At 32.7% G+C, this 17,210-nt stretch overlaps 1 protein-coding gene across 2 annotated transcripts; it reads right to left on the reverse strand.

Moving 5' to 3' along the window:
• Positions 1–3,930: 3,930 nt before the first annotated feature.
• Positions 3,931–17,198, reverse strand: LOC134707334 (estradiol 17-beta-dehydrogenase 8-like). Of its 2 annotated transcripts, none has more exons than XM_063567006.1 (8): positions 17,121–17,198; positions 12,768–12,896; positions 11,950–12,137; positions 9,975–10,070; positions 8,737–8,822; positions 8,176–8,303; positions 7,503–7,577; positions 3,931–4,341 (listed from the first exon to the last, which is right to left on the reverse strand). In XM_063567006.1, exons 1-8 carry the CDS (start codon positions 17,149–17,151, stop codon positions 4,325–4,327), a joined length of 750 nt encoding a protein of 249 aa, XP_063423076.1. In that variant the 5' UTR covers positions 17,152–17,198; the 3' UTR covers positions 3,931–4,324. The 2 variants fall into 2 exon arrangements, with proteins under 2 accessions (XP_063423076.1, XP_063423077.1); XM_063567007.1 differs by lacking the exon at positions 17,121–17,198 and adding an exon at positions 14,175–14,460.
• Positions 17,199–17,210: the final 12 nt, after the last annotated feature.

Genomic DNA, 17,210 nt, shown 5'->3' on the forward strand with positions numbered 1-17,210 from the left:
TTGTTTTAAGTTTAATTTTATCATTTTTGCTATTGTAAATTTGATTTCTAATGCATTTTTCAGTATGATCAGTATTTCTCGTTGCTAGTTTTTTTATATAGATAAGACCGTTGGTTTACCAGTTTGAATGGTTTTACACATGGTTTGTTTTGGACCCTTCATAGATTGATGTTCGTTGTGAGCCAAGCTAACATCGTGATGAAGACCGTAATTTGACCTATATTTAAATGTAATTCAGCCTGGCAGACCAACTACTAGTATATCACAGTGTTGTTCTGTAACTGAACTTATAGGTCATAACGTTGACTATTTTCTTATACCAATAGTTTAAAATCAGTTTACATATATAAAAGATACTACATCGTTCATTAATATCATTGAGAAATTAAAACCTATGGCAAACAGCCTTTTGGTTTAGTATGATATACTAATAACAAAGATGTTTACTTTAATCTACCTCAAGAAGCGTTAATGAGTGCGATTGAACGAGCCTTTGACAGTTTTGACAAATCAAACTTTAAAGTCAATGCTCCGCCAGTCAATGTTTTAATACATTTGTTGAGAATCATTTTAGAAAACAATGTATATGAATTTGATGGGAAAATTTACAGACAAGTAATAGGTACGGCAATTGGTGCAGTACCTTCATCCTAAATCTGTGACATGCTTGTGTTTGAAATAATGAAACAAATTATTTCTGCATTTCAATATAAAGACAAAATATTCTATCATGGCAGATATATAGGGACAATAAAAGATTGGAGATATGCTTAGTAGACTTTAAGTTAAAGACTTTAAAATAAAATTGACAGTTGGGCCCCTGATGATGGCAGATCTGTCATAATAACTAGATCTATTGAAGAAGAATTAAAATATAAATATATCAATATAAACATGAATAATTTTCATATTTGATTTTATTCAAATAATAAATCTTAAAATGACCGTCCCAAGCTTAAGTGCAGAAACACTAAAGTAGTATCGGGTCCTATCATGCAATATGGGATGCATGGCGGTTTCATTATAATACAATGTACGTCAAAATGATAATTCATACAAACGATTTGTTGAATACAACTTATCAATTTCTTCTAAGAATAATGGATGATATTAGACAAAACCAATTTTCATTTTCTTTTGATTAGCTTACTGTTGTATTAGTCCAAATAATTATGACGTCTTGAAGGGATTGTTTTTTGTTGCTTTAGTATTACGAAAGGCTCTGTTTTGCTTTGGCGCCTTACAGCGTATTTCTATCATTAAATACCTTACAACAAATAAAACCTTAAAACAGTTGTTAGGGGGAAATTAAACCGGATTTTACTGGAATTGTATCTATGAACATTTGAAAATAATTGCCCAACTACTTGCATTTAAATATAAATATTAAACCCCGCTTCCTTTAGACATGTTAGAATTATTGGATTCTTTATTATAAGGTCATTAGAATTGAGGGCAGAGGTCTTGTTGTACCATGGATATTGAATATTACATTATAAATGTATCTGCTATGTTTTTGTATCTATTGGATTAACTTTCGTATTGTTTTTTTATTTTTATTTTGTTGCTTATTGTTTGTTTAAATTTGTATTTCCTCAAACATTGTAAATGTCTTATCACAATTAATAAAAATGAATAAAATTTAAAATATAATGTAAACTGTTGAACTATATAATGAAAAAAAGTCAGTAAGCTAAAATAGTCCTGTGATTATTTTGTTTTACACGGTTTGATATGGAAGAAAGACCGACAAAGGAAGTTGCACCATTACTAACACAATTCTATATCAATATTCTTGTAATTATAATAAAATACATCAAATAACTTAATTAGAAACCTAATCTTGTTTCATATCCAATTTAAAAAAAAATACCTGTGGCGTTGCATTTTGGTGGCATTGATCCATTTGTATGACAGCCACACAGTTCGTAATTCTATTAAGCTGTTTTCATGTATTGTCCTGGATTAATTTTAGTTATTCGTTATTATTCTTTGGTTAACATGTCGAAATGTACTATTATATTATTCATTTATGTAGTTCTCTGTCTTTGGTGCACAGACACTTGTCTCAAAAACAAAATTTCCTATATACCTTCATACAACACAAGGTACTTAACTAATTTTTTTGAAAAATGACACCCAGTCCCGAATTCACGTTATTTTTTTATTTCTCGGTTGTCAAACCTACTTAAACTTTAATATGCCGTAAATCTTAATTGATTTATCTACACAATGGTATATTACACGACTATCATTGTTGTCGGGATCAATAGTAGCAGGCCTCAGAAGTCGGTCAACGGGATGTTTTTTTGCATTCGTCTCAAACTTTGGCAACACCCAGCCCGCAGTGATTGAAGTATTATAAAAAAATATTAAAATAAAAACGGTCAGCTTCCCTCTGACTATGATATATTATATTTATTGTAAATTCTTTACAGATTATGTGAAACAAAGCAAAATAAGTTTGTTATGAAACCCAAAGTTTGAGACGGAGCAAAAAAACATCCCGTTGACCGACTTCTGAGGCCTGCTTATAATGATCCTGACAACAATGATAGTCGTGTCATATACCATTGTGTAGATAAATCAATTAAGATTTACGACATATTTAGTTTAAGTAGGTTTGACAACCGAGAAATAAAAAAATAACGGGAATTCTGGACTAGGTGTCATTTTTCAAAACATTTAGTTAAGTACCTTGTGTTATATTAAGGTATATATAGGGGGGAAAATGAGACAAGTGCCTGTGCTTTGGTGTACTAGCTTTTATTTGTACTGTAATATTGTCATGTACTGTTGTCATTTTATCGATATATTTAACATTGACATCAGGCGCGGCGGTTTGGCTAGCCACAAAAACGTAAAGGTGTAATAACCCAACAACTGTGATGTGGAATATGAACAATGTGTAAATAACTTGTATATAAAACAGTACTTTAACTGCACTACATAAAAGATTGCAAATTGGACTGTACATTATCGAAAGTGTATTGGAAGATTTATTCGTTCAGTGTATTTTTTCTTTTTTTGTTTTTATATCTTTTGATTGAGTTACACCATTTCAATTGCTATTTATAGTGTGTCTTTCTATGTTGTGATGTAACACTATTGAATCAGGTAAAGATGAAATTTGGTACTTAATTATTACAAAATTTAAACCATCTGCATTCGTTTGCACCTGTTGCCTAGGATATTTCAGTATACGGATATGGATAGTAAACTGCACATTGCAAAACAAAGAAATAGTGATGTTTACGTCAAATACGTTAATAAAGTAATACTGGTCAAATAGACAGGAAATATTAAAAAAATTAAAAACATTGATTAACAAAATAGTCCCTGGGGTTTTTTGATGTGGTTCAAAAGTGTTTCGCGTTAGTTTTTTTTCAATGAGGCCGTTGGTTTTCCTGTTTGAATGGTTTTACACTAGTAATGATGTGGTTTTTGTGGCCATTTTTAGCTTACTGTTCCATGTTAGCCAGGGCTCTGTGTAAAGAATGTACTTTGACGTATAGCGGTTTACTTTTACAAATTGTGACTTGGATGGAGAGTTGTCTCATTGGCACTCATACCACATCTTATTATATCTACATTTAATTATATCTATCTATTGTTCGGAACTGTTGAATGTGTTTCAGCTCGCCTTCTCTCTTCGTTCTCCATTGTCAACCAAACATTTAAGTTCTTGGAATTTTGAAACTTCGTTCTGGAATATTTTGGGACCTTTTTTCAAAACCAGAAGTCGTTCAAATTGAAAACAACTATTATTAGCATTTCTTCAATAGACAATCAACTGTGGTAAAGGACTACCGGACACAAATAGCTTGATATTTTGTAAAGGAATTAAATTTTTCAGACAAACTACAAGGAGGCATACCGGTATATAGTCTTTTATGGGATATGTATATGCCATGGCTGTTGAATAAGATGCTGTTTCCACTATTTTATTTAATAATATATAAATATCTATCACAGATCAATAAACATTATAAGTTGTAATCCACCCATTCAATAACAATGTACATATTTATCTATTATACATGTGCCATATCATGGTGGAAAAATCATAAATCTGATAAATTGCAAGACTATATATATAGTCAATCCAGATAGTCTTCTTTAGACTTATACTGTCTTTAATTAATAACTACGATATTTTATAGTTGATTTAATCATTTTTTAACACAATCACATCAATCAATCGTTTGCTTCTACTTAGTAACTGCCATGGTCAGCTTTCCGTGTATTTTCTCTTTTTTTATACACAATCACAAAACATTCAGCACATGACACAGCTCAAATGACATTTATCACATGACACACCTCACATGAACAGACCACCTGTAAAATAGATATAAATAGATTGATTGATTGTTGTTTGCTCAAAATCCAGTGGCAAATAGATAAAGATAAAAATAGAAACATAGGCTCTTTTAAGAAATTCTCTGAAACTGATATTATCAAGATGCTTGATTTCTTGATTGACAACATATTTGTTACTTTTGGAGGACATTCCAATGGGAACAAATTGTGCCCCTCTACTTTCTGACTTGTTTCTTTATTATTATGAGGCTGACTTCATGCAGGAACTTCTTAGGAAGAGAGATAAGAAGTTAGAGATATCCTTTAACTCTAATTTCCACTATAAAGATGATGTTCTTTCCCTAAATAATTCAAAATTTGGTGACAATGTGGAAAGCATCTATTCCATCGAACTAGAGATAATGTATACTACAGATTATTTGCTTCATGGTAATACTATGATAATTTGATAAAAAAAAAATTTGACTGGAACCAACATCAAAAACGAATTAATTTCTGAATATGGTTTGAATACAACTAATGTTCTCCAGCTGAGCATATAGTTAGCAATATTCAATGTAATTTATACAAAGTGCCTTACAATCTGGTTTATTGTGTTAAAGTGCCCTTTCAGAAAAGGAGCACTCTTTTTCTCTGAGATTCAAGCTGGAACACTGTTAGTTAGTATATTATAAAAAGTAATTTTCAGTTTTATTTTCTTTTAGTCTTTTAGTATAAAAATTGGTTGGGCTCCTAAAATTTCAACTGGGCCCCTGAAAAAAATATCTTAGGGGCCCAGCTGGCCCTTAGAGAAAAACAGTTAAGTTTAGTCCCTGCAGATACAGTTGAGTAGGCCTCATATCTTGACTTACACCTAGAAATTGACAAAGAGGGTCGGTTGAAAACAAAACAAGCTTTCCAATTGTGAACTTTCCATTTCTAAGTAGCAACATTCCAGCAGCACCTGCATACCGGGTATATATCTCCCAATTGATACGATTGCTTGCATTACCTATCATGATTTTCTTGAAATAGGGTTGTTGCTCACAAGGAAGCTATTAAACTAAGAGTTCCAAATGGTGAAGTTGAAATCATCCCTTTGTAAATTTTACGGATGCCATCACAAGTTGGTTGACCGTTATGGAATAACCTTTTCACGAATGATATCGGATATGTTCCATACGTCGTAACTACAATCCCCTTCCCTTTCATGAAAGTGACCTACCAAATTATACTATTTACTGTATTTGTTATCACATAAGCAACACAACAGGTGTCACATGTGGAGCAGGATCTGCTTACCCTTCCAGAGCACCTGAGATCACCCGTAATTTTATGGTGGGGTTCGTGTTGTTTATTTCTTAGTTTTCTGTGTTGTGTCATGTGTGCTGTTGTTTGTCTGTTTGTCTTTTTTATTTAGAGCCATGGCGTTGTCAGTTTATTTTCGATTTATGAGTTTGACAGTCCCTTTGGTATCTTTGGTCCCTCTTTTTTAATATACAGTGGATTTCTTTATAATCTTGAGTAGTAATTTTCATTGATTGAGGAAAAATTAAACATTCATGGATATACCAATTTCTATGTACAGGCCTTTTAAAATTGGTAATTGATTGAAAATCTTATTTGTAGTTTAACTTTTTACCAGATGCTCTGCAGGGTACAGCTTAATATGACCGCAGAGTTCGAACTCTGAACAGTTGGGGCAAGTATGGACACAACATTCAAGCTTGATACAGCTCTTAATTTGGATTGTGATTAAAAAGTTGACACAACATAGGTTTTTGACATAGAATGAATGTGGTCTAAGAATTTAAACTTAAAAATTTTTTAATTGGACATTTACCTTTTATGGTCCAATATCCAAAATCTAAATACATGGTTACATTCAGCATATCAAAGAACCCCAAGAATTCAATTTTTGATGAAATCAAAAAAATTTGATTTTAGACCCTTTAGACCTCAATGTGGACCAATTTGATAACCGGGCCTAAATATAAAAAATCTAAATACATGGTTAGATTTAGCATATATCAAAGAACCCCATATATTAAAAAAAAAATCAAATTTTGGACCCCGATTTGGACCAACTTGAAAACTGGGCCAATAATCAAAAATCTAAATACATGTTCAGCATATCAAAGAACCCCAAGGATTCAATTTTTGTTGAGATCAAACAAAATTATATTTTGGACCAAGATTTGGACCAACTTGAAAACTGGTCTAATAAGCAAAAATCTAAGTACATGTTTAGATTCAGCATATCAAAAAACCGCAAGAATTAATTTTTTGTTAAAATCAAACTAAGTTTAAATTTGGACCCTTTGGACCTTAATGCAGTCCAATTTAAAAACAGGACCAAAAATTAAGAATCTACATACACAGTTAGATTCGGCATATCAAAGAACCCCAATTATTCAATTTGTGATGAAATCAAACAAAGTTTAATTTTGGACCCTTTGGGGCCCTAATTTCTAAACTGTTGGTACCAAAACTCCCAAAATCAATCTTAACTTTCCTTTTACGGTCATAAACCTTGTGTTTAAAGGTCATAGATTTCTATTCACTTATACTAAAGTTATGGTGCGAAAAACCAATGTGTCTTCAGATGAGGACGAGGACGACGACTTCATACCAATATATGACCGCAAAAATTTTTGCAGTCGTATAAAAATTGATATTAAAATAATATTATAATAGTGAAAAATAGTACAATATTTTTTTTTCATTTTTCAGACATAGGTCTTAATGACTTACAAATAACCTTTAATGTAAATTCATTGAAATAAATGTATATATGTCTTTTGTGTATTTTGCTGTAGTGTTGTATTGAATGATGCAGTCTTTTCATTATTTTGTCTATCAGCTGGGACCCTGCTGTTTAATTGATTGATTGATGGATTTGTGTTTAACCCCACTTTCAATACTATTGTGCTATTTAGTCACGGTCAGTTTTTACTGGTGGAGGAAGCTGGAATGTCATAGAGAACCACTGACCTCCGATGTGAAAACTGACATTCCTAGTCAAATAAGATTGGAGTCAAGTGCACCTGCCTCATGCAGGATTAGCTATGTACATGTATGTAGAAACTGATGACAATGTTTAAAACATTTTTTGGTGTAGGATTCTTAAAATTAAATCTCTTTTAGTAAATTTAGACAAAAATTGGTAAACTGTAGATTCATTTGATTTCTATCCATACCTGAGACTTCCAAAGTAGCACCAGTAATGTATCTACTTTTATCAGACGCCAAAAAAACACAGGCATCAGCTATGTCTGCAATACAAACAAAGTATATATTTAGTGATGAGTGATGAAAGTTTCACATAGGCAGTACTTACGTTAAAAAGTGAAAATTACTATTCGAGGAATCATCTGAAAAGCTAAATCAACCTTGTTTTAAAACAAGAATATATATCCATGCATATATAGGAACATCATGCCTTGCTTTTCAAAAATAGTTGTCTTATTACAGATATAAAAAAGAAGATGTGGTATGATTGCCAATGAGACAACTGTCCACAAGAGACCAAAATGACACAAAGATTAACTATATATAGGCCACAGTACGGTCTTCCAGATGTTCCTTTTTGAATCCTTTAAATTTTGAGGCATTTTTCTCTTTTCTTTATTTTTTAGCACCCCATTCTTTTCTATTCTTTAAGCTGAAGATGTAGAATAATATAATTACTCTGCATATTTTTTATCAATAAGGCAAAATACTTTCCAGCAGTGTTTGTTAAAATTATGAATAGTTAGTATTATTGCTTTTGTTTGCCTAATTTTTATATGTTATACAATCATTGACAGTGATGCTAAAACTAATGAAAATAAAATCATTCATTTGAGTAATTAATCTGCCTGTGATAGCCACCTTCTGGTTCCCCTAGCGTTGTCATTGGTATCAACATCTGTGTAATCTGCATTAGATGTTCTGGTACATTTTCTGTCATTGGTGTTTTGATAAAGCCAGGTAAAATAGCATTTACTCTTATATTAAATCTAAAATTAAATTCATATCATATGTTAATTTAGTTTTAGCATACAGTCTATCATTAAATTACATAAATGTCAAATATCAAACATATGAAGCTGATTTATCACTAACCTAAAATACATATACTAACACATATTTGTTCCCAAGTCAAATCTTCTTCGTTTTGAGTTTGAATTTATCCTCTTTTTATGTATAAAAAGAGGTTTTGGGGGTGTACATGTATTTTAATGAAACAGCAATCCAACATAAAAAAAATAAAAAAATGACTTTTTATCCATTTCAGAATATTTACATGAAGGACAACAGATTGTTTATTATGATTTTGAAATTAATTCACTTCTTGTCATGACTCAGAATTGGCTAAACCCAAACTAACACATATACAAATAACTGTGAATACTTGTATTTTATTTAACCTGTATTATATATGTGACTTACTTTGCTACTTCTTTAGCAGCTGACTTTGTAAAGCCTATTACACCAGCCTTGGATGCTCCATAATTTGTCTGACCAACATTGCCTACCTGTAAATAAGTAAGCATTCCGTTTGAATGGTTTTACACTAGTAATTTTGGGGCCCTTTATAGCTTGTTGTTCGGTGTGAGCCAAGGCTCTGTGTTGAAGGCCGTACTTTAACCTATAATGGTTTACTTTTTAAATTGTTATTTGGATTGAGAGTTGTCTCATTGGCACTCACACCACATCTTCCTATATCTATTTATTAAGCAAGACGAAATGTAAAATGGCCTAGGCCTTTAATGAAAAAAAAGAACAGAATATACAAGCAAAATTCACAACATTAGATTACTCAAAACATTTCAGTAATGTCAGTAATTGGATAGTAGTAGTAATTGGAATGTGCTTCAATTTTTTCATTGAAAACCAATAATAAAATGCTGATAGTGAAATGTTAAACACAGAATTGTTTAAAGTTCTTTGAAATTCCACTACAGTTGTAATGATTTTCCATTGGGAAAAATTGCAGATGACGCTTTTCCTGCATGAAAATGCATCTGTTTTTACCTGTTGATTTCCTTTTTATTATTCAAAAACTAATCAATGGGTGTTTTTTAGTTTCTTTTAAGCTGCCCCACTACCATTTTAACAGTTAGGGCTAGATAAATTCAAAATGTTTTTAATACACACATTGCTCTCTTAATATATGACACATTTTTAAACAAAAATTTAAAATGAAAAGTCAGTTTTTGCTCACTAATGATAGTTGTTCTATAAAAATTTAGCATTTAATGAGTTTGTGAGCAAGTAATTTTAAAATGCATCCCACTGGAAAGCATGCTCAATTGAATTACAGATAGTCCTGAGTTGTAGTCCCTGAGAAAAATGCAAGGAAAATTCCATATATTGTAAGTATGTCAATGTATATATATTAGAAAATATAAGTATTGGGTAAACAGAAATTTGATAAGAGAGAATGTGAAAACACATCACAGAACAACATGTACATTCTCAAATGAAGTCAGAAGCATAAATTTTCTGGTAGTAGTTTCTGAGAAAAGGCAACAGATTATTTTAAGGGATGGACAGCCATGCTTAAAACAGAAATATCCCCTCATTATGGACTGGGGTATAACATTTTTTTTTCTTCAAATTTACTAATACATGTATCAGTAATGTTACCTATTAATATAATATAACTTAATAATTTAATAAAATACCTTCCCAATAATACTTGATAAATTGATGATGGATCCACCACTTAATTTGTTCTCTACAATGGCTTGACTGACAGCTTTGTTCAACAGAAAAGTTCCCTGAAATAAATGGGAGATAACTCAATACAGATGACTAGAGCATAAATAGATTGATGATGGGGCTTGACTGACAGCTTTGTTCATCAGATATGTTCCCTGAAATAAATGGGAGATAACCCAATAAAGATGTCTAGAACATAGAAAGATTGGTGATGAGGCTTGACTAACTGCTTTGTTCAACAGATATGTTTCCTGAAACAAACGGGAGATAACTCAATATAGATTACAAGAACATAGATAGATTGATGATGGGGTCTGACTGATGGCTTTTTTCAACAGATATGTTCCCTGAAATTAATGGGAGATAACCCAATATAGATTGCTTGAATATTGATAAATTGATGATGGAGTCTGAATAATGTCTTTTTTCAACAGATATGTTCCCTGAAATAAATGGGAGATAACCCAATATAGATTGCTAGAATATTAATAAATTGATGATGGGGTCTGACTGATGGCTTTTTTCAACAGATATGTTCCCGAAATAAATGGGAGATAACCCAATATAGATTGCTAGAACATTGATAGATTGGTGATGGTGGGGCTTGACTTACTGATTTGTTCAAAAGATATGTTCCCTGAAATAAATGGGAGATAACCCAATAAAGATTGCTAGAACATAGATAGATTGAGGCTTGACTGACTGATTTGTTCAACAGATATGTTCCCTGAAATAAATGGGAGATAACCCTATATAGATTACTAGAACATAGATAGATTGGTGATGGTGGGGCTTGACTGACTGATTTGTTCAACAGATATGTTCCCTGAAATAAATGGGAGATAACTCAATATAGATTACTAGAACATAGATAGATTGATGATGGGGTCTGACAGCTGGCTTTGTTCAACAGATATGCTCCCTGAAATAGATGGGAGAACTGACAGCTTTGTTCAACAGATATGTTCCCTGACATAAATGGGAGATAACCCAATATAGATTACTAGAACATTGATAGATTGGTGATGGTGGGGCTTGACTTACTGATTTGTCCAATAGATATGTTCCCTGAAATAAATGGGAGATAACCCAATATAGATTACTAGAACATAGATAGATTGATGATGGGGTCTGACAGCTGGCTTTGTTCAACAGATATGTTCCCTGAAATAAATGGGAGATAACTCAATACAGACTTTTAGAACGTTGATGGATTGGTGATGGGGCTCGGCTGACAGGTTTGTCCAACAGATATGTTCCCTGAAAAAATAGGAGATAACCCAATATAGATTGCTAGAACATAGATAGATTGATGATGGGGTCTGACTGATTGCTTTGATCAACAGATATGTTCCCTGAAATAAATGGTAGATAACTCAATACAGATAACAAGAACATTGATAGATCAATGATGGGGCTTGACTGACAGTCTTGTTCAACAGATATGTTCCCGGAAATAAATTAAATGGGAGATAACTTAATACTAATTGTTAGAACATTTCAATTTTCATGAGACATTAATCTGTCTGCCTGAAAGCTTGATAAACTCATTTGATGTATTTCATTAAACATACATGTAAAGAGTAGATCTTTGAAATTCTTCCCTCTCTAATCACCTTGGGGAGTGCTTTCCTTGTTACAGTAAATTGGAGTTAACTCTGTATCAATTTGAATCTTATCACTAGAGATATTTTCCTAATAGAACTTGTTTCAAATACACAATTAGTTTCAGAAATAACTAGAACATACTCATTGTAACAAAAACATATTATATCCCATAATCAAGTTAAACAATGCAATGGAAAATTAGTACAAATAAAAGTTTTGTTAAAGACAGGTAGATGTCTAATGTTTTTGTAGGTGGTTTGTGTCTGTTTTGTTGACATTTATCCTAACATTCTGTCTTTATGATTCATTTCTCTTATTCTTCTTTACTACCTTTAAATTGACATTGATTACATCATCCCACATTTCCTCTTTCATTTTTAACATGTATGTATCTCTAGTGATGCCAGCAGAGTTAACAGCAATTGTAGGGACTGCCATATATCTATCTCTGATGTCAGTCATCAATGTCAATACTGAGGCTGAGGATGAAACATCAACAGTAAAAGGTTGATGATTTCCTGAAAGTAAAATGAACAATAGAAATAAAAGTATATGATCATGATGATAAACCAGTTTCTTGACAAATGAGAAATTTAACCTAACTTTCTATATGAACTAGCCTTCATAAGTACCTACGGTCAATAAACATCTGCTAGTATATATACATGTTTATAAATCTAGGTTATAATACAGTCACTAGTCACCAACCCCATGGTTAGTCACATTGAAACATTTAAAAAGGGATTAAAATTGGCTGCATCAATACTACCTCAAACCAATAATATGTTACTCAATAGAAGCAAAAATCAAATATTTACTATCAGGACAGGTAATATACAGGTACTATAAAAATGCATCATAATTTGTTTCAGATTTACAGGTTGTTCAAGTATTATAAAGTATAGTAACTATCAGTATATTTCATTTTAGATTTTTATTGTATTTCTTACTATGATTCAATGTGATTGTATTTTGTATATAAGTTTACCTCCTGCATGTCCTGTTTCACATGTGAATGTGACAGAGTGTTTCTAAGGAAAGCATATCTTTCTATCTTATCTTGAAAGCTGTTTACAGTACACTAGTTTTAATATTTGTTTTTTTAACATAAAATTATGACAACAGAACTTGCAAGTAATATATTTTACCTTCACTTATTGACTTGAGAGTTTCATGTACTTGGTGTACTCCATCTTTGTTTACATCAGCCATAGCAACCATTGCACCTTCCTTTGCAAATGCCTGACATATTGCTCGCCCAATACCACTGCCAGCACCTGATTATAAAAAGTATATATAATCAAACACATTTCCCATTATTTTCATCTGAATTCCAATTGATTTAATTGTAATATTTATTGCATCTAGTAACAAAACTGCTATAATAAGTCATGTAAGTGAATACCACATTTATTTTACCTATTATAAATTATTAATACTGGTCAATCAACTAAACTCTTAAACATAACAGATCTGTATTGCATAACAGTTCAATATGACACCCCATCTACATAAAAAAAAACATCATTTCTGTGCCTTTTATATCTGACTATACATGCTGTATGGGCTTGCTCATTGTTGAAGGTTCTACAGTGACCTATAGTTGGTAATTTATGTGTCATTTGGTCTCTTGTTAAGAGTCATCTCTTTGGCAATCCTTATCACATCTTCTTCTTTTTTATTTACAATAATATATGGAACTCCAACCCCCACCCCCTTTTTGTGGGGAAACATTTGGCTGATTATATTGGGAATCACTGAAGGCAAGCATGCCTGGAGCAACCCCCTTAGGTCAGTCATCAACCCAACCTCTACATCCCTTATGAAAAGTTCTGGATCTGCCACTGGCAATCCTACATGTAGCCTCAACCATTGTCAATAATGGGTTAACTCATCAGATGGATATATAGCTGTGGAACTGTAACTCTTATGGTCCCTTTTTTATTATTTGACCACAAATAGTAAAAAAATAACATAAGGACTAAAGAGCTATGCAGGGTTCTCACTAAGGTGAGTCCATGAGTCCTGGACTCATCAAAATCTGTCTGGACTTACCATTTTCAAAACTAGTGAGTTCACAGATGCATCAAGATTTAAATATTTTGTATAAACTGAAGACAGTTTAACACAAATTTATACATGTATCCTCATTTTATATCTAATGGATATAAATAAACTATTAAAAAGAGAATAACATCATAAACATAAAGACAACAACATTGATTATTTTTTTTACAAAACCATGTCAAAAAACAGCATTCTTTTACTTTGGGCGGTCCATGAACTGTATCTGAAGATGTACAAAATTAACTATTTAAAAGTTGACTCCCATAACTTTGTGGTAATATCAGAAGGTTCATCAGTCATGATGACTTTTTTATCATATGAGTTTGTGGTCTAGTGGTCTAGTGGTTCTCGACACACATCAACATGAATTTTTTATCATGTGAGTTTGGGTCTAGTGGTTAAGACTGATGGCTATAGTGCTGAAGGTCTTGAGTTTGGTTCTCACCCGGGATTCTAAACATGCTAAAAATTCAGTACATCAGACTCACACACATCTCTGGTACTTGGGCTTCCTCCACCATAATAACAGACTACCCAGTGTCCTAGCTAGCACTCCCTTTGTGTTGGGGTGGGGATTGTCCTTGTAAATATTGTTAACTTGTAAATACGTTAGTGACACATCTCCATTAATCCAAAAAGGGAGTGTACGCAGATTCCATTGTTCCCTCTCCATGATCTCAGCTCTCGAGTGATGCTCCTAATAACGGTATTGGGTATGTTCGCCCTAATGACATGTTGGCCTTGTGTCCCAGGGCCCTGAGTTGGTTCGCCCATATAGTCCATAAAATATTAATATTCAGGGCATTGAAGTTGAATAAACTTATTCAGATATTTCTATGGTATATACATGTATGTAGGACTAAAATCTATGGCGGGTTCCAAATCTATGGCAGATTCCTAATCTATGACAAATGTGACTTTACAAACGCCAAACAACTCAAATCTATGGCAGACTTTTGTTTTCTCCAAATCTATGGCAGATCTAACATATAACGTCACAATTCAATAACGTCATATTACATCGCCGCCGCCGCAAACAATGGTGGAACCCATAGATTTGAACACCATTCTAGATGACAACAATTTGACGATGGTTTACAAAAAGGTGTGACCCATAATCCAGAAAAGGGACACAATGTGCTGTACCAGTCGAAGTCTGCGATGAACAGGGACATCGCTTTTTCAGTAACGGATAGTTCAGAAAAGGAGTTATTATAGTAAACATTTTACTGTCTACGGTTGGCAAAGCTTATAAAGTGAAACACGAAATTAACAGATACCAATATTATTTAGATCGTCATAACATAAAAAAAGATGCCATAACCATGAATAACATATTATTAGAACATTCAAACTGTTCATTTTTATTTATCCCGCTTTTTTTTATTTATGAAAAATCCACCTTCTTGTTTGTTAAGGGACTAAACATTAATTACTAGTTGGTTAAATAAATGCACAGATAAGAAAATGTTTATTTTTACAAGGCACGTCATTTCAATCTTGATCAATCTGTATTTATGTTATGAATTCATCATTTACAGTTTTTTTTGCCGCCATGATTTTGTTGACCAGTATTTATTTTTACGAGGCACGTCATTTCAATCTTGAAGTCTGTATCTACATGTATGTTATGAATATATCATTTACAGGTTTTTTTGCCGCCACGATTTTGTTGACCAGTATTTACTATTTATTTCACAAATGTTTATAGACATGCTTCCGTTGTCGTACATGCTCACTTGTTTAAATAATGCAAGTTAATTGTCGTATGTGTACTGCATTATTTTCCATTTTCCATATACTTGGACACAATAAAAATCCGCCAAAGATTAGGAAATTTCAAAACTTGCCATAGATTAGGATTGTAAAAAATCTACCATAGATTTGGGATGGCATGACATCACATTTGCCATAGATTAGCAGGGGCGGATTTAGGCGGGGGCGTGGCGGGCGTGCGCCCCCCCTAAAATTTGCAAAGCATAGGTTGTCTTCAACTTTTTTAAGTATCACACGAGACCATTCCATCTTTTTAACATTCAAAGTATATAAAACAGTCATTTTAACAGGATAAGCCTTAGCGTGATTACAAATCAACTTTCCTACGATTTATTTAAGTTCTATAAATATTGTATACTTCAATGGAAGGTGTCAAACGCGGAGTTGCCTTTTTGACAAATATAATGTTTGGCTTTATAACTACTTTTAACTGAGTGTCATTGATGAGTCTTATGTAGACACATTGGCGATGTGCAAAACAACATTTTTTTTTGGTGGTGTTCCTGTATTTTTTTTATGCTACAACTACCCGCACCTTGTCTTTCAAGGTTTAGTTAAGATATTACCTGATATTGCTATATAGACATTTTTACAACAAGTTCTGGTGTCTTGGTTGTAGATTGGTTTGCATAGGAACACAGAATCAAAGTAAAATGTTCACATGATCTTAGGCTTCTGTTTTTAGGACTGCAGCTTTATAACTGTAGCTTTTCTAGATTTTTACAATTTGTAGGAGACCTTGCCATCACTACTCGGAGGTTCATCGTGGAACATGGACATATTGTTTTACCTCTGTCCGTCCATCCGCCACTCAGTCACTTGATATTTGGTACGGAGGAACCAATAGGACGTATACAAATCTAATAAAATCGTTATTGTTTCCCCCCTGAAGATATTCGATTGATTAATATGAATGCAACACAAGCTTTCCAAGCAACCATTGACATAACATCGCTATATTTTTTATATGGAGGATCAGCTTAATTGTGTATTCCGGGCTGAGTTCGAATTCTGTCTCTATCCTTATTGTCTTCAGTCCCGTTTGCTGGGAAATATATGGGGGTAGTTGTTGTTAGGGGAGGATTTATGTGATTTCAGCTTGAAACTTTAATTTGTCCCTTGCTTTACCACGCAATAATTCGAGATATCTACATTGCACTCTCTTTAGAAAAATATTTCAATAATTTTACCTCCAAAATTTTTAAATAAAAAATTTGCGCCCCCCCCGTAACTTGAAATCCTGGATCCGCCCCTGGATTAGGAATAGATCTGCCATAGATTTGGAACCCACCATAGATTTGAGTCCTACATATATATATATATTCTTATAATTAAAAGTTTATGGCTTGTTTAGGATCAATATGATCATTAATTGTTCAATGACAAAATAATTCGGATCACTGATAATTGGGAAACTGTCGTTTGTAGGACAGACAACAATTAGAAGAAAAACAAGATCAGGGCGAACAGGTACTAGAATAGTAGGCGAACGCCAATCAGGTCGAACGGACCCGAATTCGTAAGGAGGAATCTACCAGTATCATCATATCATGTGGTATTAAAAAAAAAGAGAAGAGTGAAATGTCATAATATAAATTTTTTGTAGTAGAATTATGTGAAATAAAAAGACTATGGCGAGTTATAACACTAAAATATACCAGTTACAAGTGCAAGTTTCCCAGCAAGCATTTTCAGGGACAGAGGTCAAAGGTGTAATCGTCCTATATTTCTATTTTTAGAACCGGAAA

Source organism: Mytilus trossulus, chromosome 2, assembly GCF_036588685.1.
Source record: "Mytilus trossulus isolate FHL-02 chromosome 2, PNRI_Mtr1.1.1.hap1, whole genome shotgun sequence".
NCBI lineage: Eukaryota > Metazoa > Mollusca > Bivalvia > Mytilida > Mytilidae > Mytilus > Mytilus trossulus.

Excerpts from the sequence above, each read along its gene's own strand:
- LOC134707334 (XM_063567006.1), bottom strand. The coding sequence starts at position 17,151 with ATGCTTGCTGGGAAACTTGCACTTGTAACTG. Across the intron at positions 12,897-17,120 it reads GAAACTTGCACTTGTAACTG|GTGCTGGCAGTGGTATTGGG; the intron begins GTATATTTTAGT and ends TTTTATAATCAG. Across the intron at positions 8,304-8,736 it reads GCTGCTAAAGAAGTAGCAAA|ATTTAATATAAGAGTAAATG; the intron begins GTAAGTCACATA and ends ATTTAATTTTAG.